Source organism: Elgaria multicarinata, chromosome 1, assembly GCF_023053635.1.
Source record: "Elgaria multicarinata webbii isolate HBS135686 ecotype San Diego chromosome 1, rElgMul1.1.pri, whole genome shotgun sequence".
Taxonomy (NCBI): Eukaryota; Metazoa; Chordata; class Lepidosauria; order Squamata; family Anguidae; genus Elgaria; species Elgaria multicarinata.
The window spans coordinates 200,257,460-200,280,530 of NC_086171.1; the positions used below are offsets into that span (position 1 = coordinate 200,257,460).

The 23,071-nt window shown below is 43.6% G+C and overlaps 1 protein-coding gene across 2 annotated transcripts in view; it reads left to right on the forward strand.

Moving 5' to 3' along the window:
- Nucleotides 1-18,593, forward strand: part of TFAP2C (transcription factor AP-2 gamma) — a 33,272-nt gene extending 14,679 nt beyond the window's left edge. For both annotated transcript variants that reach the window (XM_063146454.1, XM_063146445.1), the window contains exons 2-7: nt 483-959; nt 3,762-3,813; nt 6,225-6,447; nt 8,207-8,325; nt 13,399-13,540; nt 18,300-18,593. In XM_063146454.1, the coding sequence (XP_063002524.1) occupies nt 483-959; nt 3,762-3,813; nt 6,225-6,447; nt 8,207-8,325; nt 13,399-13,540; nt 18,300-18,585 (1,299 nt within the window). In that variant the 3' untranslated portion in view covers nt 18,586-18,593. The remainder of the gene's footprint in view (nt 1-482; nt 960-3,761; nt 3,814-6,224; nt 6,448-8,206; nt 8,326-13,398; nt 13,541-18,299) is intronic.
- The last annotated feature ends 4,478 nt before the right edge of the window (nt 18,594-23,071 follow it).

Genomic DNA, 23,071 nt, shown 5'->3' on the forward strand with positions numbered 1-23,071 from the left:
TTCATTGATGTCCACCACATTCCAGTATCGTTCATCCACCATTCCAAGCAGGATTAGACTGCAATATTCAAATGGCTTACTCGGGAGCAGATGTATTTATTTCAAGGGATGGTGTGGTGGATGGAGGTACAGGAATTACTTTGTGGTGATAGTTTGAAGTTCTAAAAGACTACTTTCCAAATTAATATTGGCTCCAAGGAACTTAGTGGTTTGTCATCCCCGGAGCCACTTCAGATTGGACATTGTGAGGCTTGTGTCTTAAAAATGCTTACATGGTAGATATGTTCTTATTGAAGTTGATGGGCCTTCCTCACAGTGCAATGACTGCCCTGCTCTAAAAGGCAGAATGTGCCAAGAAGACTTACCAGCTCTGTTCAGACGACCTGCTAAGCCATGGTTTGTCTGCTAACCCTTTTGCAGCAAATGGTTAGGGTGTCTCGCACTGACATAGCGCACTGACATAGCGTCTTTTCTTTCTTCAGGACCGGCACGATGGCAGCAGCAACGGGAACCCTCGATTGCCCCACCTCTCCGCCGTGAGCCAGCACTTGTACAGCCCGGCCCCACCCCTTTCCCACTCCGGGGCCTCTGATTTCCAGCCCCCTTACTTCCCACCCCCTTACCAGCCTCTGCCTTACTCCCAGTCCAATGATCCTTACTCGCACCTTGGGGATCCTTTTTCCATCAACTCGCTCCACCAGCCGCCTCCGCCTCCCAGCCAGCAACAGACCAGCTGGTCCAGCCGTCAGACCAGCCAAGACCCTTCCGGTTTGTCCCACCATGCCCGGTCTGGCTTGGTCCCCCATCTCCCGGTTCTGGAGAGCGGCTCTGCTGGGGTGAGAAGGGAAACCTACAGGCGATCTGAGCTGCTCCTGCCCCACGGCCATGGTCTTGATGCCTCCAGCCTAGCGGAAAACCTCGGACTTCATGACATGGCCCATCAGATGGAAGAGGTGCAGGTAAAGATTCTGGGATTCATGGGGTGAAAGCCGTGAAGGATGCCCTAGCATCCCTTGACATCTTACGGTATAATAGGGGAGTTTGGTCGCCTTACCAAAGCAGTCCTTAATTTGAGAGGCTGCCATTGCTTTAGGACAAAGGTCTCCATTAAGTCCCAACAAAAAACAGACACCTGTAAGCTGATCATCATTGAGAAACAAATGTGGTATAGTGGTTAGAGTGTTGGACTTTGGAGATCTGGGTTCTCCATAAAACTCACTGGGTGACTTTGGGCCAGTCACTGGCTCCCGGCCCAAACTACCTTGCAGGGGTTTTGTGAGGATAAAATAAGGCGGAGGAGGACCATGTAAGCCACCTTGGGTTCCTCACAAGAGGAAAAAGGCTTGAATATAGAAGTAATAATAAATAAATAATATAATAAAATCTGAGAAGCTAAGGGCTGGTCCTTCCTATTTATCTATTGTATTTGTAGCATGCCTTTCCTCCAAGGAGCTCAAGGCTATGTGCATGCTATCCGCACACACATAGAACGTTGTCCTCACAATAACCCTGTAGGGTGGGTTGAGAAGAGTAGTGCCCGGCATGAGGTCCCCGAGTGATCTTCATAGCTGAGTGGGGATTAGAACCACAGTGGGAATATAATCTTGTATATGGAACACACACAAAAAAAACTTCATGGAGCTGAATGCCATGGAGGAGAACCATGAATCCCATGCATTGCTCCATAAAGCCCATAAAATATTCTTTAGCATTCATATAGTGCTTTGAGTGATGCTGCTTAATCCCTGGTGCTTGTTCCATCTACCAAGGTTCATTGTGTGACCTGGCTGTTAATCTCTAGTGCATGGCTAGGCAAGCTCATGTCCTTCCGATGTTTTGGAGTGGACCCCAAAACATCTGGAGAGCACCAGGTTGCCTACCCTAACCTAGAGCAAAGCAAATTACATACCTTTCAATAATCTTTAGTGCAGCCCTGCAAGAGAAGTCTGTATGATTCCTGCACTGCTAATAGAAGAGTGTTTGGACTAGTGACAGCTACCTTGGTAGAAAGGCAGTGTTAGCAATAAAAATTAAGCTCTAACAAGTTCACGTCTGTAACCCTACCAAGTTCAATTGGGCCTACTCCCAAGTAATTGTGTATGAGATTGCAGCCTTAGCCACTGTGCTAAGCCCATTGGAACCCCTCCCCACCTCTTCTGCATCATTGACCAGAGGTTCTAGGGTCCATTCAGCAGATACCCCACACTTCAATAGACTAAAACCGCACATGACATCCTTATAATTTTTTCATTTCCATTCAACACACTTGCTTCCAAAACCAGCAGACTGTCTGTGCCATAGAGCGGCCAAAGAGAATAATTGCAGAGTCCCCAACCCTTTTGGGCCAGTGGACATGCTTGGAATTTTGGGAGAGTCATGGGTGCTCTCACAAAATGGTTGCCGTGGCTCGGCCATTCAAAATAATAATAATATGGCAGCTATGGTGAGCATGGCCAGTCACTCATTTCTTAGAAGGAGGACTGAGAAATGATTTGCTCAAGAACTCAAGTACAAGGAAGAGATGGGCTTTGAGTTCTAAAACAAACAAAAAAAAAAGACTTTTGATTCTCATTTAAGATGGTGCTGGAGGGTAGCAGTTAACTTTGCAGCATGACAGCCTCCCAGATGATTTTACAAAATATCTTAAGAAATAAAAGTAAAATCAGAAAGAGCAGGGAGAAACTCCAGAAATGACTGCTTGAAACAAAATAGATTAGAACCCCATTGCACAATAGAAGCGAGACCTTTTCACAGTCTAACCTTTTCACAGCCAATCTTCCAAAAAGGCCTATAGAACTTTGCAATGTTCCCTGTTCCTGAATCCATGATTGTGCCATTAGGGTTGTTAACAAGTTGACCCCATACATGCCCATTCTGAAATAAGTCCTACTGTGTTCAGTGGGGCATATTCTTGTGTAGGGGTATAGGATTGCAGCCTAAAGCTTCACGGGTGGGTAACATGTGGCCCGGAGCGTGACTCCCTGCCACACCTACTGCCGCCCCGTTCTACTGAAATTTGGCCCAAACCACTACAAGGACTTAAAAGTGCCAATTGTAGCTTTTGAGTCTTGGTAGCAGTTTGCCACTGGTATTTATTTTTGGTCCTTTGGGTGGCCACAGGAGTGTGCCCCGCCCCCGAGGAGGCTGGAAGCTAGAAAGTGTCCCATGGATGGCCCAAAGTGGCCCACCACCACTAAACCTTAGTGAGAATGCCTTGGTGACATTTGTGGCTCCTAAATCCCTTGGCTGAAATTCAGCTAATGGTAGCAATGCCAGGATCCCTGTTGAAACCAGTGGGCCTAAGTGGGTACTTAAATGTATGAGGATCCACTCCTAAACACACAAACAGCCCCTTCTAACTCAGACATAACTCTTAAGTTAAGCATAGGAATGAGCTGCACACACGTTTACTCAAAAATAAGCTTCACTGTTTTCACTAGGACTTGCTCTACCAGTAAAAGGCTGTAGGATTGCAGTCTTACTGCCAATCTCATTGGTTTCAATAGGGCTTAGGCAGAACTAACTTTTGCTGGGCGGAGGCCAATATGTGGAAATATTGCTGAAATCAAAAGTTGTTCCCTGCAATTAATATGTTTTGGATGGGGGTTATAAAGTAGTCCCTTGGTTCTTGCTTATGTCAGGATTCATTAGGGGAAAGATCATAAAGTATACGTGTATATTTCTACATATGGGGGATGGGGAGATGGGTCATAAATTTTATTCCACAACTGTGTTCTAAAAAAATCACATTCTCTCTCCAGAATGTGGAAGATCAGCATTTATTAATGCATGACCAGACAGTCATTAGAAAAGGTCAGTAAGTCTGCATTCTGCTGTTTGTTTTTCTCTTGTCTTTAAAAGATGGCATTTTTAACTTTAAAAGGTTGGCTTAGTGGTGGTAGATTGTTTTGGAATAAGATTTCCCTTCATGTGGCTTTTTTCTTAAAAAAAACACACACACCAGGAAGTTCCTTGATAATGAAATAGGGTTTGTTCCCGCCAGCCCCAAATTCTTTGCTTCAGCTGGCATGTGTGCCTGAGGCTGTATTCCACAACCCATTTACTCCTAAGTAAGTTAGTTGTGGATATGACTAGAGTATGTTTATTTACATACCAATGCCTGAAAAGGCCAGTTTTATTCCAAGGATTCAATTTGGATCCAATAAAATGGATTTAAAATGGGTTATTAAATTTTCTTGTGCAAAAGTTTCTTGTGCAAATGTTATCTGGTTTTGAGCCGTAATTTCCCCGGGAACAATTAATAATTGCTGTAGCAGCAAGCATATTCTGATAAATTAAATAACCTACAAATTGGCTAACTGCTGCTACCTCTCCAGAGATCGCTAATTTGTTTTAACCCTTGCAAATTTCTGTACAATTACATTGGTTTGGCGAGCGCTTCCAGTTAAGGAACTACCTATGGATATGGATGACAGAAACTCAAATATTACAGAAGATGCTTTTTTAAATTTTTGATTCATTTTTCATGTGGTCTTTTTACCTGGAAGAACCTTATATAGTTCATTTCCAATGCAGATTAATTATAGTTGGATGATTTATTATTGTTGTTGTTGTTGTTGTTGTGTTTTAGAATACTTTTTAGTGGTTGACTGGGAAGAAAGAATAAACCTTTTATCATACTAATATGGGGAAGAATTGGTATTGAACCCAAGTATTTACAATAAGTCTCCCTTCACCTTGCCTTTCTGTTGATTGCCATTAACTTGGGCAAATGAATTAGGAAATATAACTGCTTCAGGCAGAGGTCTTAATTCTGGCCTTGGCTCCAAATATTACTTCTAGTGGATTGCTTTCAATATTAGAAAGATCCACTAATGGCTTTTTTTTAAAGGAGTGTAGTCTTTCTTTCTTGATGTAGATGCACACACTTGCATGGGTACAATCAAACAAGGAGGGATGCCAGTAAAATTGCTGACGGAGAAATGAATTAAGCTGCCAGACACTTCTAAATGGCTGAGCAGCGGGCTTGGTTAACATTGATCTACATGGAAAAGCTTCCATTGGTTGTATTTATAACGCTTGCAGGGGGTGTGGAGTAGCCAGGTAGATCATCTTGTATTTTGTTCCTTGCTGACTCCGCTTTCCCTCCCCAATTTGTTGACTTTCTTTTTTAAAGTCAAATGGAGGGTTTTGTCTGAAACTTCAGGGTGACTTGGAGGGGAAAAAATGTGTCTGAGCAAAAGCAGAAATGTTTTGCTGTAAACTGTGCTGATTTGAGAATTCGCTCATGGCTGAAATATTTTTCTCCTGTCAGTCTCACCCTAGAGAATCCTCAAGTACTGGGCGTGATGGTTTAACCCTTTCCTGTTTTGCTCAGTCCAGCAAAAATAGATAATGATAACGAAATGTAGATTTGCGAAGCAGAAAGTAAAGTTCCATTGATTTGCTTCCTTTACTATAATCTCTGCAGTATGAGGATGCTATTTCAGGTTGTAGCAACTGGAAGGGAAAGAGTGAAATGAACTTTGTGGAATAATAATAATAGTAGTAATAATAATAATAATAATAATAATAAAAAATAATAATAAGCATTTCTCTTAGGGGTGTGGAAATCTTTATTTAGATTTTTTTTTTAAAAAAAAAGTAGCTTAATTTGCCTTCCCATCTAGCTAAGTACATCATATCTATTGATTTCAATGAAAACAATGAGCCTGCACTTAACTCCCATTAAGATAAATGGTATGAACAATGCTGAGCTCTTGACAGATGGTGCCCAAAGTTTCTTTAACAGTTGGACAAAAGATTAGCGTTGCTTAATAATAAAAGAGCAGTCCTTTTTACATCAATGGAATTGCTTGTCATTGTGTTCTGGATGGTCATCTGCCTTTTAAAAAAAGTTTGGTCTCAAAAACAGGGTTTTTTCTTTGTTATTTTTAAGTGGATAATTTGTACTAATAAAGCCTCAACTTTAGGAGAAATCTATTTGGGGCATACCATGAAGCCATCCCAACCTGGTGCTACCAGTTGTTTTGGACTACAACTCTCATCAGCCCACGGCCAGGGATTATTGTTATTATAGTCTAGAGCAACTGGGAGGCAACAGGTTGAGGAAAGACTTTCTTAACTGGTTAATAAAATCTAGTGGATTTATTGTGTGTAAAGAGATATGTTAAACTGTAAAGATTTAGGCATCCCTAAGAAAGTGGGGAAACACACCATCCTTTTTCCCTTTTCGTTTTGTTTTGTATATCTTGGTTCTCTAGGTCCCATTTCATTAACGAAAAACAATGCATTAGGTCTCCCTTGCCAGAAGGATGGACTCATTGGGGTAGTGATCAATCCCAATGAAGTATTCTGCTCTGTTCCCGGGCGACTCTCTCTCCTCAGTTCGACGTCTAAATACAAAGTGACAGTAGCAGAGGTTCAAAGAAGACTCTCTCCTCCGGAATGTCTCAACGCTTCTTTGCTGGGAGGGGTTCTCAGAAGGTAGGAGCCTGTGACTCTTCCCCCGTTCTTTTTTACTGCCCAGCACCCTCAAACCATTCCTATAACTCGGCCTTCTTGTGTTCTCTTAAGCCAAACTGCATGTGAATATACTGTCTTGTCCCTCAAAGAGTTTGGTGAACCTGTTAAGCGAAATACAAACACTGCATCCTAATGGAGTTTATTTCCAAGCGTTGTGTTCACACTTTCGCTTTTCTCTTTTGGCACCCTTTGCAGTTCCAGAATTGAAAAGTGCTATAACAGGTCTAGAAACGAGCTCTCTTTTCCTGTTAATATGATGCTTTCTCCCCTCAAATCAAAAAAATTAAAATTATAAATCTTGTGCAGAGTTCAGGTTGTCTTGCTCAACCATATATGGGCAATATTTAAATGGTGTTCACGTAAATCAATTGTCCACTGATTTATTTACATACATTTCCAATCGGGGATACCATTTCAAGATGTTATGGTTGCCACCTGACCTGAAAAAACCACCACCACCACCCTGGTCTAGCCTACTCCTATGCCTTTAAGGTGCACATTTTTTTCAGGTGACTTTACAGCAAGGCAATTAACATTATCACTTGTTAATATCTGCATATTGAGCTGCTGCTAAAGGTGCAGCTGCAGCAGAAGATTCAAAAGCTAGTCACCCAAATTTCTACAGGGAGAGATGAGGTTCTGAGCAAGGTTCATAATAGTGTATTTTAAGAGCAGTTGTGGCTACTTTTTAATAGGGTGGCCACTTAAACTATCCCCAGAAAAGAGGACACGGAGTTACATAACAGTTGCTTATGCGAAGTTATATGCATAGACACCAATTTTGAAATAATTAACGATAATTTAGGGTGCAATCCTCTTGCACGTTTAGACAGAAAATACTGACTGAGGAACGCTGGGAGTTGTAGGATATTTTTCTGTCTAAACATGCATAGGATTGTGCCTTTAAATAGAAATACTTCTCACCTGCTGCTCAGTCTGCTATCCAAGGGCTAACTGTTGATGGGCAACTTCAATGCCCAGAATCTCCTTTCTGATGGTTCTTTAGCTTTACACTGGAGTTTCCTTCAAAGAAAGGATGCTTTTTTATAAAGGGCTGTTTTCTCCAGGGTAGGATGCATGGCCACTGTACTTTTAAAAAAATGCTTTCATGATAAAAACCAGTTCTGTTGGTGTGCTTGAGAAATGATCCATGATGGGGTCTGGAGCATGGGGTGGGGAAGAGTGGGGAGAGCGTATTCAGGTGTTCCTATGCTCTTCCATAAATGGCAGCCTGTAATCTTCATGGATTATACCATCCTTCCCCAACCTGGAGCCCTCCAGACATGTTGGGCTACAGCTCTTTTGGAGGGGACCGGGTTGGGGATGGTTGGATGGCTTAAGTCAATGAATTAGGGTCGCAATCTTGGTTAATGTCCCCCACTCAACTAAAACTCATTTGATGATCTGTGCTTATAAAGGGTTTGAATTTTCATTATGTCTGTCATCGTAATGGTAATGTTTTTTTGATGGTGTAAATGCAAAGCGTATCCTCTCTTGCGCCCCTCCTTTCTTTTTGATCTTGCTTTCTGATGTTTATGTGATGGAGCGTTAAAAAGTAGGTCAGAGCTTGTTTTGTCGTGGGTGTCCCCCCCCACCCCCGGCCTCCCCAACAGAACTGTATTGAATGTCAGTAACTTGGCGTTTTCCAATTGCTTCGAAATGTGACCTCTTCAGAAAGGCAGCTAAATAAAACACGCTCCAACTCTTTCACCGCATACAGGGCCAAATCTAAAAACGGTGGTCGGTCGCTAAGGGAGAAGCTGGACAAAATTGGCTTGAACCTTCCGGCTGGCAGAAGGAAAGCTGCAAATGTGACACTACTGACATCATTGGTGGAAGGTCAGTCTTGATGGGTTTTTTTTTATTTAAAGCCATTCTTGGTAAACTTGCAGGCTCCCCATGAAGATTTTTTTTAAAAATGGTAGTCTTCAGATGTCTCAGATGGTACCCACCATTATGCATTTGGGGATGCACTCCCCAAGGCCAGATATTTGTATGGTGGTAAAGCTGCTCTCGTGACCCACCAGTTGCTTTGAAAAAGGCAGAGAGTAGAGAGGAAAGGAAGCTTTTGGAGTGTGAGAAACAAGCATTAAAACCAGTTGGCCGTTGGCATCATGCAGAACATAGATTTTGTGTATGTATGTGGTTGGTGTTACCCATGTGTAGGAAAGCCCAGACAGAGGATTGGGTATCTAGCTGTCATACACAGCAAAATCCACCCTTGCTGTGTTGTTTACTCTCCCGGTGATAAATTTACTACTTCCGTGTAACTCGCTTGTGAACGAGCAGCTGATCTGTGCTTGTGTAATCAGCAATGAATTTCATTCTCATGGAAGTCTTACAAAAACCTTCCCCAACTTGGGAGACTCCAGATGTTTTGCTTTGCATCTCCCATCATCCCTGACCAATGGTTATGCTGGCTGAGGCTGATGGGAGTTTTAGTCCAAAACCTCTGCAAGTTCAGGGGAGGGACTTGGATATCTAAATCACACTCCCCATCACCCCCACCCCAGATTATAATTGGAGCAACACTTACTCTGCTGGCCAAATAAGCTTGCTTTTATGGTGGACGTAAACTGCACTATGCCACCATTTTCTGCACAAATCACTGATCTGTTTGAAGCAGAGTAGGGGATCAGAGACTCATGCAGCCTCTCCCATGAGATTGTAGGAACTGTTTGCAGTTCAACATCGTATGTCTCGAGGCATACTGGTGTGGGCCCAGCCAGGCAGTTTGGAAAGTTTTTATCCACTATTTATTTTTTAAAGGAGCTCTGTAGAAAGCCGCACTGAGACAAAACATAGCTAAAAGCAACCCATAAAATGCTGGGAAGAAGAGTCAAAAATTACTAATGAGACCTCAAAGTCATGGCGAAGAGATGGGAGTCCAAAACAGGAGTTCTCATTCTGGAAGCCAACTTGGGACTGGGGAAATGTAAATGACCTGGCACAGCTGACTTCAATGATGGACCCATTTCCCAGTGGAATTCCCAGAACTCTTCCCTAATTTATTTTATTGAAGTTTAAAGGGTCTGACTTCCAGATGGGTTGCAACCAGAATTCGTTCCAGTTTCCTAAATTGTGGGCCTTGCATTGATTGGATTTTGTTGTCGCTGCTGCTTACATTTGGCAAGCATCTTCTAGGCAAAAAGGGAACTATATTATAAGGCTTTATAATATTTATATTTATATGTGAATGGCTTTTTTAAGAAGTAAAATGCAGGTGTGATGGAAGTGTTTGCAAGCTTGCATATAAATGTTCTTCAGAGAGTTGAGATTGGCCATGGTGTTGCTGTATTTAATGTGTAAGCCCATGTATGCTAGTTGCTGTGGAACATGGGCTGGAGGGTGCTGTTGCACCGTGTCCTGCTTGTGGGTCTCTGGTCAAGAGCTGGTTGGCCACTGTGTGAACAGAGTGCTGGACTAGATGGACCCTTGATCTGATCCAACATAATCCTCTTCTTATGTTCTTAATGTGTGAAATAACTAGGGATGTGCTCCGCTTCTAATCGGACCGGCGAATTAGAAGCGGAGCGGGGTGCTTCGCCTCCCCTTAAAGGGGAGGCGAAGAGGATTGGGGGGCCAGCGGAGCATTGCAAAGAGGATCAAGGTGAAGGCGGATCCTTCGCCTCGATCCAGAGCTCCGCAACAAAGGTAAGTGGGGTTTACCGGGCCCTGCCGCTGTTGCCCATGAGGCGACAGCGGCAGGGCCCGGTAAACCCCCCTCCCTCCTCTCCCTTACCTGCGTCCATCCGCGGTCCCTCGGCTTCTTCAATTGAGCCCGCGGCTCAACCAGGAAGTCTAGGCCGCACGGCCCAGACTTCCTGGTTGAGCCACGTGCTCAATTGAAGAAGCCAAGGGACTGCGGACGGACGCAGGTAAGGCCCCTTCCCCCTTGGTCCCTTACCGGGCTCTGCAGGTAAGGGAGAGGAGGGAGGGGGGCCTTACCTGGCACCACTCCCCTCCACTGCGGAGCTCCGATTCGGAGCCGGAGCTTCGCGGCGAAGAGGAGCGGACTATGGGCGGAGCGGCGTGGAGCGGAGCGGGCCTGATCCGAAATTTTCGAATTGGCCCGTGGGGCGGATCGGGGGGTCCGTGCACACCCCTAGAAATAACCTCTGCTATGCTTTTCACAGAGTTTACGTTGCTACTTTCTTACTCTACTTTAAAAGTATCCAAAGTAGCATATGAGATCCTAAAACCATTTCAACTGAATGCAGTAAAATGAAGACAGTCAATGCAGCCTATGAAGCAGGGGTGGGGAACTTTTGGCCCAGCACAGATGTTCTGGCCTACAATTCCCATCAGCCTCAGACAACATAGCCAATGGTGAGGGATTATGGGGGTGGTAGTCCAAAACATCTGGAGGGCCCCAAGTTGCCCACTCCTGCTGTAAAGAGTACAATGCAAAAACAAAATCCCAACTTAAAATAAAGCCCAAACAGTAGCAGCAGCAGCAGCAAGTGAAATTGGCCCATAAAATTGCCACCTGTCTCCATTGACATTCAGGTCAGAATGGTTTCCGAAATCAGTGCCTGGAGGGCTGTCTTCTTGCAGAAGGTGGAAGAGAAAATGCTCATTGTTGTTTCAGGGGGTGGGATTAGAATGGATGGTTAAAATCCAATGTAAGTCCTACTGAGAGTAGACCCATTGATATAAATAAGTTGGTCATGACAAACTCAAGTCCCATTTATATTAGTGGGTCTACTCTATCTTGGACTTTACCCAATGGGTGGAAATGGCAGGACAGCAATTTTCTGCTAAATATTAGGAGAAATGTCATTATGATATGAGTTGTTTGACCATGGAACAGATTCCCCAAGGAGGTGATGAGTTCTCCTTCACTGGAGGGATTTAAGCAGAGGTTAGGTGGCTATTTGTGAGATATGCTGTAGTTGTACCCTGCATTGTCTATCCTACACTGAGGCCATTTCTACACCAGCCCAAAAATGCGGTCTGGTCACGGTTGGTCCATAAGACGCACAGGGATTCCCGGTGGCAGGGGGGATGAGCGTGGGTTTTCCCAGGGATAAATAATGCCTGGGAAAATCCGATTCTTCCCGCAGTCTCTGGATTGTCCCAAAGCCGCCCATCCTGACTTCTTCCCTATTCCCCGTGAGTAGCGGGCAGCAGAAGAGGGAAGGAACTGGCCTGGAAGGGGGGGGGGAGTGGAGTTGGGTTTTTTTGGTTTTTTTTACATCTCACATTTCATTGGAGCGCACATGCGCTCAGTTCCTTTTAAAAAAATCATTTTTAAAAACTGTGGGCACGACACCCTCCTTCATCCCGGGATGTTGTGCCCACATGTGGATGAAGGGGAGGATCTCTTGATCAGGATCTCGTGAGATCCTCCCCCCCTCCCTCCCTCTACACCAGGCTAGTGTAGAAATGGCCTGAGAAGCCCTTTTAAAATCCCTTCCAGCTCTGATTTTAATTGTGCTTTGTAACTGATGTTGTGGAAGTCTGGGAGAGAGTGTAACAGAAACCCGAACAGGGGTTAACTAAATGAGAGTAATGCTTTATTAATTTTTTTTAAAAAAATCAGCAGATTTTTGTTTTCCTAAAAATAGAGTGCATATTTATAGCCCAATTAAGCTGTGTAGCCAGGATGTAATAGATTTGAAGTTCAAGGCTTAAACGTCCCCCAATTAAGTATTTAACTGAAATACCCTGGCCTAGTTCACAACGCATGTATATTCCTTGGTTGCTTTGTATGTGATAAGTGGTAGGTCAATGTATGATCTGCCTCCATTGAAAATCAGTATGTCTTTTGGTTTGGGTATTTAAAAACCAAACAGCCAGATTATTCTAAGTAATAGGCTAGTTATATCTGTAGCACTTGATCTGTGATATTTCATTCACACATTTGGTCCTGCAGTTGAGTGATGAACTCGCACATACGAACCAGCCCTTACTTCCAAACAAAAGTGTTTCGAATTAGGATGCCAGTCCATTGGGTGCCAATGGGCTAAATCTGCTTACAGCTTTTGCTTAACTGGATTTGGAGTGGATGTCTGGGTAGAATCCAGATCCATTAAAATGGGTAGTTGCTTTGTTAGCTGTTTGATGGGAGTGTCATCAAGTCTCATCAACAGCATAGGACGTGATGTTCTGAGCAATCTATGTAGTTTCAGTTGCTGTTTAGGGTGTACATTTCTTAGCGGCTTACTCCAAACTTGATGAGCTCCCCAGAGACGTCCGCCTGGTGCCTACACTGTACTCCTTTCATCGCCAGCTGAAGAACTTTTTATTCTCTCAGTATTTTAACACTTAATTTTAACTTACACTTAAATTTTACTGTTTTAATCCTGTATCAATTTCTGCTGCGTGGTTTTATCCTGGTTGTGCTTTTTATACTGTATTTTGTATTTGTTTTTTTAGATTGTTGGTTGTTTTATTATGTTCTTCATGGTTTTAATTTTTGTGAACCACCCAGAGAGCTTCGGCTATTGGGCGGTATAAAAATGTAATTAATAAATAAATATTTTTGCGGTCAGTTGACATTTTACAAAAATGTTCAGGAGATCCAGGTTCTAATCCCCAATAAGGTCACTGACTCTCAGCTTAACCTACAAACTGCCTTGGGATCTTTGCAAGAGGGCCTACAACTCCCAGCATGCCTTGGGCAATTTAATTTGTTTAAAAGTTAACTTACATGCCTAGCTCTGGCATACAACTTTAAGATGATTACCTTGCAGACATATAGCTTAGGGGGCCCGAGCAACGCCGGGCATATCAGCTAGTTTAAAAAATAAATAATAAGCCTGGTGAAAAATCCACTAGACATCATGGTCTTAAGTAGGGCATATCATGCAAGTGACAAATATCATGTGGACATTTCTCCTGCAAACAATTATCTTTTGGGGTGGAATCCAGTAAGTAAAACTTTTCTTTTCTTTGTCCTACTTCAAGGCGAAGCTGTACATCTTGCCCGGGATTTTGGCTACGTCTGTGAAACTGAATTTCCTTCTAAAGCTGTGGCTGAATACTTAACTCGGCCCCATCTGGGTCGTAATGAGATGGCCACCAGGAAGAACATGCTGCTGGCTGCAAAGTAGGTATTTTGTCCGGACAGGAGCCTCTTGGTTGGGCAACAATAATTAGCATTGCCATAGCACCCTTAAGATGTCCAAAACAATTCTTTCTCAATAATCCTTAGAAGAACCATATAAGGTCCATTATCTGGGGGAGCAGAAGGGAAGTTGCTGAGGCTTGCTGAAGGCCTTCTACCAGAGCTGGCTCCAGGGTTTTGTATGTTTTTGTTGTTCTTTTGCAATCTGCATCAAAACTTTGGAAATGTATGGATTTGGGTGACAAACTTTTAGTTTGTGTTTAAGTTTGGGAGGTGCAGATTTGATAGGCTTGCATTTCTCACCGCTCCTTATTGGTTGAGTCTGCATATCCTCCTCAGGAAAGCCAAAACAATTCTAGGCCTAGATCGACCAGAAACCAGGGACAATTTTCAGCTGAGTTGAATGTGTCCTTTCCCCCCAATCCCATTTCCCCCCTTCCCTGGGTTTGCCCAGTGAGTTGCAGTAATAAATAGTTGAGTTTCTGGAAAACTATTCTCTCATGAACAACCATAATGAGTGTGCCATGTGTTGGGTCTAAGAGGGTTGCCATTTTCAGGCAGGTTGAAGTCCTGGTACCACCTCTTCTAGAAAACCCTGCCTGGGCATGCTGGGAGTTGTAGGACTTTTTTGTTGTCTAAACATAAGGAGGATTGCATTCTTAATCTGTCTCCCATTTTGAAATTGATGCATCATGTCCGAAGATGTTTTTGTGTGGAGGGAAAGCACTTCAGCTTTTTTAAAGTGGGACCCCTGTTTTGTTTCGTTTTTACCTCCTGGACCACTTGCTGTCCCTCAACAAACTGTGCAGTGATGCTGGGGACCTTCCAGTACAGTGTGGGATGTGTCGGGGTGGGTGGGTGAAGGCAGGCTACAGGGGGAATAAATGAAATCGGGGCCCTTCCTTACATTAATGTACAGGCTTTCTGCTCATGCAAAAGCATTGGATGCCAGTGGATAATTCTTTTTTAAAAATTGTTAACTTTGGTTGGATTGTACTTCACGGTTTCCATTTTAGAAGTAGAAGTTCTGAGAGTGAGAAGTACTAAAAGCCAAGATGATTTAAAAGTTGAGATGAATTCCTCAATTTCTAAACCTATCAAACGTCTTTTGCTTTTTCGTATTGTGCTGTTTTATGAGACTATAGTCATCCTGTAAAAAATAAGAAAGAAGTTGGATATACCCTGGTATTATATAGTCCAGAGTTATGCAATCTGATACTCTCCAGATGTGTTGGACTACAACTCCCAGAATCCTGTGGATTGTAGTCCCAACACACCTGGAAAGTACCAGGATGGGAAAATCTGGCTTAGCTGTATCCTGGTAACTGAATGGGCATGAATTATATGACGATGTATTCCAGTATCTGGCATGGGCATCATGGTTTCAGCTTCATATTTGTTGAGATTTGTGTGGACACTTTTGGGTGCATATTGTTTTTGTTTTGTTTTACTGAATCTACTGGTGAAAAATTATCTTTGAAGTGAACTGAGAGAGGTTTTTAAAAGAGAGTCTGAATGAAGGCAATTTGCCTCCCAAACGCGGCTTTTCCTGAACGAGAGTGGGTTCCATGTTTTTGCATTTGGGGGTAGAAAACTAGCTATTTGAAAACGGTACTTAAAATGACAATGGGAGGAAATGAGCAGCTTTTCACTATAATAATGCCTCGGTAAACATTCGCAGGATCAAAACATTTGCAGGATCAAAGAATGGCACAAATCCCAGTGATCCCTGTGGGATTTTTTTTTTAAAAAAACTGTGGAACGTGCAAAGTCTCCTGGGTGCACCTAAGAATACATTTCTATGTCTGCAAAGCTTGTTGGCTGGTTTAGGTCTATGCTCAGTGTATATTTTGAAATCTGTAGGTACTTCCCCATGAGCCATTGGTCTGCAGTAAGAGGTAGATCCAGTTTTACTGCTTCCATTACCTTTGCAAATGTGGAAGTTCTCCTGTTACTAAACCTTCAACTGATTAATAAAGCAGATCCAGGCAGAAGGTCGTACAGAAGGAAAAGAGCAAAAGGCTAATTCTGTTTGGATTCTGAAGTCGGATTATAGCACCCTTCTTCAACCTGATGTTCCCTAGATGTATTGGACCACAGCTCTCAGATGGCTGGGAATGCTGGGACTTGTAATCTTAACACATCTGGAGGCAACAGGTTGGAGAAGGCCAGTTTATAGCAATCTCTGAGCCATAACCATGAATTGTTCAACCAAGGTGTTGTGTTCTAAAGGAGGTCAGAAATGTGCACAATGTGATGTTGGTTGGCCGCAAAATCTGCTCCTAAGAATGTTGGCCATAATTAAAAATAAAAGCCAAGTTGCTAGCCCTTAAGATTCCAATGATATCATTGAGATGCTATCACTCTAGTTTTTATTAAAATGTCATTGGCTGCCTGTTTGCTTCTGGACCTAATTCGAGGTGCTTGTATTATCTTAGTCAAACCCTGAAGGTCCTGATGCCTTTTTGAGACCACTTTCTCTCAACTGTCTCTTCCAGCTAGGTACTGTAGCGCATTTTGCAACTTATTGTAGTAGATCTGAGTGTGATCAGAGCAGGGCTCTCTCTCTGTCTCTCTGTCTCTCATACCCATTTTGAGGAATTATTTTTCTTCCTCCTCCCTCACCCAACAGAGAATAAAATGGGAGTGCGCTATATTTAATGTTAGTTTAACTTAAGTCCTATTCATTTCAATGAGCCTATACTAAGGAGGACTAACATTAGATTGAGCCACTCAAATGTAACCTTGAGCTCCTTGGAAGAATGGCACAATAGAAATGGGTTAAATAAGACAACACTAGGGGTAGTCCTATGGTCCCTTGATGGTGTCCCTGGGCTGTAGGATCTTGCAGACCACCGTGGCAGACCTTCCATTTCCCCTCCTCTACTGGAACTCTGCTGGTAAAGAGGGCAAAAGGGAATATACTGTCCTATGACTATTGAGAGCAAGTGTGGTTCAGTGTTGCATTAGGACTGGGGAGATCCAGGTTCAATTCTCCTTTCAGGATGACAATCACTAGGTGATCTGGTGCCAGTTGCCATCTGTCATGAGGGACTGTAGTTCGGTGGTAGAGCACTTGCTTTGTATGCAGAAGGTTCCCAGTTTAACACTTGGCCTCTCCAGGTAGAAGGATCAGGTATCAAATGATGACACAGATCTCTGTCTGAAGTCCTGGAGTGCTCCCACCAGTCAGAGCGGATGAACAGGCTCCCTATGATCCAAGGCATAAGGAGTGGGTTAATATTACAAGTGGCCAGGTGGCTCAGCTGGCCAGGCTGTGATTCTGGTAACGTCAAGGCCATGGGTTCAGGTTCCATGGGGTGAAGAAAGTTTTCCTTTTTGATAGGGAGGGTGTGTGGCTTGGTGGTAGAACCCACACTTTGCATGCAGAAGAAAGCTGCCATCCCTGATCTCTCCAGGTAGTCCTGTCTAAAAACCTGGAGAGTTGCTGATAGGCAGTGTAAATAATCCGGAGCTAGATGAGACAAATGATCTGGTACTACCGTATTTCTTCGATTCTAAGATGCACTTTTCCCCCTAAAGTAACAGCTCTAGAAATGGGGTGCGCCTTAGAATCGATGGCGTCTTACAATCGAAGAAATACGGTATATATGACTGCTTACTATGTTTTAGCCTACCTCAAAGGGCTGTTCTCTCTCCCTCTCAAAATATTAGAGCCAGGTGGGTGGGTGGGGGGTCATTCCATGAAGCTGATGAGTGGGAGGTTCAGAACAGATACAAAGGACTTCTTCACACAGTATATAGTTATGGAATTCTCTTCGGCGAGATGAAGGCCTCCAATTTTGATGGCTTTAGAAGGGGGTTGGTCAGATTCATGGAGGATAAGGCTATCAATGGCTACGAGTCCTGATGGCTATATGCTACCTCCAGTATCAGAGGCAGGATACCTATGCTGGGGAACAAGCATAAGAAGGTGCTGTTGCACTCATGTCCTGTGTGCAGCTAGTTGGCCACTGTGAACAGAATATTGGACTAAAGAGACCCTTGGTCTGATCCACCATGGCTGTTCTTATGTTCTGAGGATAAAATGGGATGGGTTTTACTTTCTTCTTAGCCATTTTTTACTCCATTGAGCATAGCTCTAAAAGTCTTTGTGCGTCTGGCTGGCTGCAGCAGCTACAGGATTTCGTGTGTGCCTGTGTCTTACGCTGTACTTGAGTCCAAGCTATATGTGCTCTTCTACCTAATAAACATTTCTGCTGGGGTGTGGGGCGAAGGGGAGGAGATTCCATGGCACTTTTGTTCTGCATCATTGCAATGATGTTGTTGTTGGTGACCTTCGCTCATAAAAGTATTGGTCCATCTCAGTAGAGCAGGGGTGTTGAACCTCTATGAGCCTGTGGGCTGGATTGCATTTCAGAGATGCTCCAGGGGGAGGGGGGCGCATTCCAGTAGTGGGCGGAGCAAAAGGAAAAAGGGGAAGACCTCAAACTACCAGCATATTTATGTTAAAACTCTCACTGCCAGCAACTAAGCTTTTAGGAGAGGCGTTTCAACCTTTCAGAATGGGGAAAGAACTTCAGAAAAGCTGGGAAATCACCAAATGATTGGTGGTTGTGGGAAAGGGGGCATGGCCACCCTGAGAAGCCCTGGAAGGCTGGCTTCATGGACCTCAGGTTCCCCACCCCTTCAACAGAGCTAATGTCATTGCTTTTATTTCTGATTTAGGTGTTGTGGCTGATGCCTCTTTTGTTAATCGGTGTGTGTATGTCTCTTGCAGACAGATCTGTAAAGAATTCACGGAGCTTCTCACCCAGGATCGAACCCCTCTTGGGAACACGAGGCCCAGCCCGATTTTAGACCCTGGCATCCAGGGCTGCTTGACTCACTTCAGCCTGATCACGCACGGCTTTGGGAGCGCTGCAATCTGTGCGGCCATGACCTCCGTCCAGAACTACCTGAACGAAGCGCTCAAAATAGCGGACAAAAGCTATATGAATGCAGGGGAACAGAGCCCCGCCGAAACCAATAAAGGCATCGAGAAGATGGACAAGCACCGGAAGTGAGAGAGAGAGAGAGACACGGAGAAGCCAGACTTTTTTCTCGCACACAGACTTAAGATCTTCTTGCCGAGAGGGCATGTAGATACCTGTTACAATTTGCTTTGGGGTGTGTTTATTTTTTACTCTTTTTTTTTTTAAAGCATCCTTTCTGGATCCTCCATGAGAGACATGTGTCTCTTCCTCTTCTTTAAAGCTGCTCTTATTCATAAATTGTGGGACCAGGTACCGGAAGGCAATATGGGTACAATTCTCTTTAAACACTAAAAAGTGGTGCTATCTATTATTATATTTCTTGTGTGCTGTTTTTAGATACTTTTGGGCAAGATCCATCCTTTCCTCTTGAGTACCTACAGAAGTGGCCCGGTTGAGACTCAACACTAAACCATTTGTCTAGACTAGGAGTTGGCAACTAGAAAAGGTCCGCCGGACATTTTCACACACTGCATCCGCTCTCTCCTGCAGCCTGGCTCCCTCAGGCGGAAAATAAATAACTAAATAAATATTAAAAAGAATTAAAAATAACTTTTAAAAATGGTGTCCATAATAAATAAGTTTGTCCCTTTGGTCACTACGGAGCACCGAAAGGGTCAAATTTAGCTTTGACCCTTTGGGCATTCTGTAGCTGCTGCAGATGCTTCCCCCGCAAAATAAATAAATAATAATAATCAGTGATCATTTTCACCTTCCCGGACCCGCCCTCCATTAACTGTACCCGCCCCCACCCTGGGCCAATAGATAAATAAATAAATATAAAAGGGTTTGTTTGTTTTTTTTAAAAAAAAGGTGTCCACAGCGGATAAATTTGACCCTTTGGTCACTCCATAGCCACTACGGAGTGCTGAAAGGCTCAAATTTAGCTTGTAGGCATTCCATAGCTGCTACGGATGCTTTTTGCCCCCACCAAATCCCCCTTAATTTGTCGGGGGGGGGATGGAGGGTGGCAGGCCCCGCATATGGCCTATGGGTCAGTGTTTTGTCCACCTCTGTTCTAGAGCTACATGAATGAGTGTCTTGCTTAAGTCTTGGGCTCTGCTCTCCCTTTTCCCTTCTCTTGTGCAGCCGCCAGGAAGGCAGTTGGAAACATCTGCTCCCTGCTTTACCCTAAGGTTCTGTCTGAAAAGAACAAATTGCGGTTTATTTAAACTATGGTTTGTTGAAACCAGGATCATTTAGCCACGGTTTGATCCTGGTTTGTTTCAGTGAATCTTTGTTGACACTAACCAAAGTTAATCCTTTTCAGATGTAACAATAAACGATGGTTAAAGAGGAATCGGCTGTTTCTAGTTGTCTCCTTCTTGCAGCTGAGTTGGAGGATGAATTGGGATGGGAGAGCATGCAAGCTGGAGCAGGCTCATTGATGTAACACTTAAAACATGGATTTGTGTTGGGTCTGCACCAGGCTATAGTGTGTGCACGCAGGTTACTTGTGGAGCAAGACCGTCTGTATCACTCTATGGGAGGTGTGCATTGGCTTGTTAGTCCAAGGGGCAGAGGGGGGCACTTAAGAACTCCATTGAGCCCTTCGGTGCTCCCGAAGTTGGGGTGGGGAATGATCTTGCTTTAAAGGTGCAATCCTATGTATGTTTAGGCAGAAAGAAGTCCTACAACTCTGGCTGGAGCAGAGCTGGCTGCAGCATGCTGGGTATTGTAGGACTTTTTTCTGCCTAAACATGCATAGGATTTCACTCAATTTTTAGGAGAGTGGTCTAGGTTCTGACAAGCAGGTTATATGTGGGATCCTAGTATTTCTTCAGAAACCAGCATCAGAGCATAATGCAGTATTAGCCTCAGACCATCTGAATTGCTTGCAAGGCATCCAGAATTGTAACCGGAAATTGAAAAGCTTAAGATTGAATTTGGTATGAATTTGACATAATATCCCAAACTTGGGTGTCCTCCAAATGGATCGCAATACCTCTCTTCCCTAGCTGGGGATGACAGGTGTTGTAGTCCAACACTTCTGCAGGGCGCCCGGTTTTGTAAGGCTGAAATGTGTCTGATGAGATTTGACTTCTTGGTATCACTTTAAAAAAAGAAATATTTTAGACTTCTGGGTGTATTCTAATGTAAGTGTGGCTTCTGCAAGACTGATATGAATAGGGGCAGCAAGCACTAAAGCGTACTGTAGCAAATCTTTTTTTATCACAAAGAAAAATGAGTTCAAGCTAAATATAAAAATAAAATACAGAAATGTCTTTTAAATCCACTTAAAAAGTAAAAAAAAAAAGCCAGGATATTGCAGCTTTATACATATCATCAGGTCTTGTGTTTTTTAAATGGGAAAAAAACTTGAAAGAATAGGCACATAATTTTAATTATTATTTTTTGCCTGTATAGGCCAAATATTATATATCCAGGGAGGTTTTTTGTGTATAAGGGAAAACATTGTGTTGAATGTATATATTTATTTATGTGTAATTTAATGGGATTTGTAAATAATGGTGAACATTTTAATACTTTTTTTTATTATTAAATGGGCTTCAGATTTTAAATGCCCCCTTCTCCCCATCCCCCCAAAGGTAATGGGTAAGCTCAATACACTACTAGGTTACGTACTGTTTTATGCTGGGTATTTAAAAGACTTTTTACAAGAGAGAGAGAGAGAAAAGATAAATCTTCCATTCTTGCCACTGAAGATTTCGATCTAATCTGAGGTGTGTGTTGACAAAGCAATAACTTTTTGTGTATTTGATAGCAGCCATTTAAAATGAGTGTGGAGTGTGCATGGTGGGGGAGAGGGTGGGGGAGGAGAATAATAGAAGTCATGAAACTACATCCCCTCCCCATTTGTAAATGTTTCCCCATAATCAAAATGCCATTGTATAGGATGATCCATATAATAAAAGTATTCTGGATAGAAGTATTGAAAGTTTTTTAATTGGAAAAAAAGAAGTTTTCTTGCTTTTTATATGGTTTGGGCACCCACCCCCGCCTACGACATTATAATTGAATACAGTTTTTGCAGCACACCAGAGTAATGGAGCAGACATGTGAAGCAAGAGTTTCAGCCAACTTTAATGGTTTTAGGGCACAATCTGATGCATGTTTAGACAGAAAAATCTCCCACAAAACTCCTGCCTGCATTTCTCACCCAACCTGGTGCCCAATAGAAGCACTTCTTCACACAGCACATAATTAAACTAGGGACTTCACTACCCCAAGATGTGATGGCCACCAATTTGGATAGTTGGATAAAGGAAGGTTGGATAAATTTCTGGAGGAGGAGGCTATCGATGGCTACTAGTCCTCATGGCTATGTGCTACCTCCAGTATTGGAGGCAGTAAGCCATGTTCCCAGGAACATGGGTGGGAGGATGCTGTTGCACCTGTGTCCTGCTTGTGGGTCGACAGCTGGTTGACCACTGTGTGAACAGTGGTGGACTAGACGAACCCTTGTTTTGATCCAGCATGGCTCTTATGTACTACAATTACCATCATCTCATTGGCTATGCTGGCTGGGACATACTGGGAGTTGTCTAAATAGAATTGTGGCTTCCGTTTCTTTAGTAATAGCCTTCTGTCCGGGATGTCTTTCTTCTTCCTACTCCTGCCCTCAAAATACAATGTATCTAGGCAAATAAGCTCAAAGTCGCCCTGTCCATAAGCCTTTTCTGCCTAATCACTTAAGTGTGCCAAGTGAATCTGAGGGCGCCAAAGACTGGCAAGCGCACACGGCTCTGTTGAAGGAAGGACACTTATTCCTGGGCCCTCAAGGTAAATCCCAAACTGCCACAAGAGAAATGAATGAATGAAACTCATAAAGGCACCTTTTGGGTGATCTTCTTTCAACCCTCTACTCCACTGACATGGGACCTCCGGCCTGGGGGCTTTGGCCCTTAGGGTTCTCCAGATCACCCCTTCTCCTGGCTTCTGCCTCTTCTCCCAATCATCCAGGCTTTTGTGCAGTGATTCCTTGCCTTTCTGAAAGGTTTAAATTCTTCTTCTAAGGCTTTGTTCCTGGCAGTAAGAATTTTAAGCTGAAATCGGCTGGTGTTTTTGGCCTGCCCAATTTGCCTTCAGACCTGCCCAGTCCTGGGCTTCGGTCCCCTGAAGCTTGTCTGAAACTGAATTCAGCTCTTGGGTTGTAAGAAGTTTTGCATTCTTGCTGTACTGCATGCAAGCTGTAACTAGTAGGAGTGGACAATTTGTGGCCCTCCAGATGTTAGGTTACAACTGCCGTCAGCCCTAGCCAGCATGGACAATGGTGAGGCATGCTGGGAGTAGCTGTCCAACTTCTTTTGGAGAGCCACACGTCCCCCACTTCCTGAAGTACAGCCATCCAGACTACGTAAATCCCTCCAGCCCCTCCAGCGAAAGACAGCCTCTCCCCTCCCAAGGCAGACAATGCCTCTATTGAATAGCTTCCACTGATGGCAGGTTTCTGTCTGAAATCTGTATCCTTGTAACGTCCACCCATTTGCTCTAGTCCTGGCTTCTGGAGCACCAGACAGTTTTTTGTACCGCTGCAGGATTCATTATTTTGGTCCTA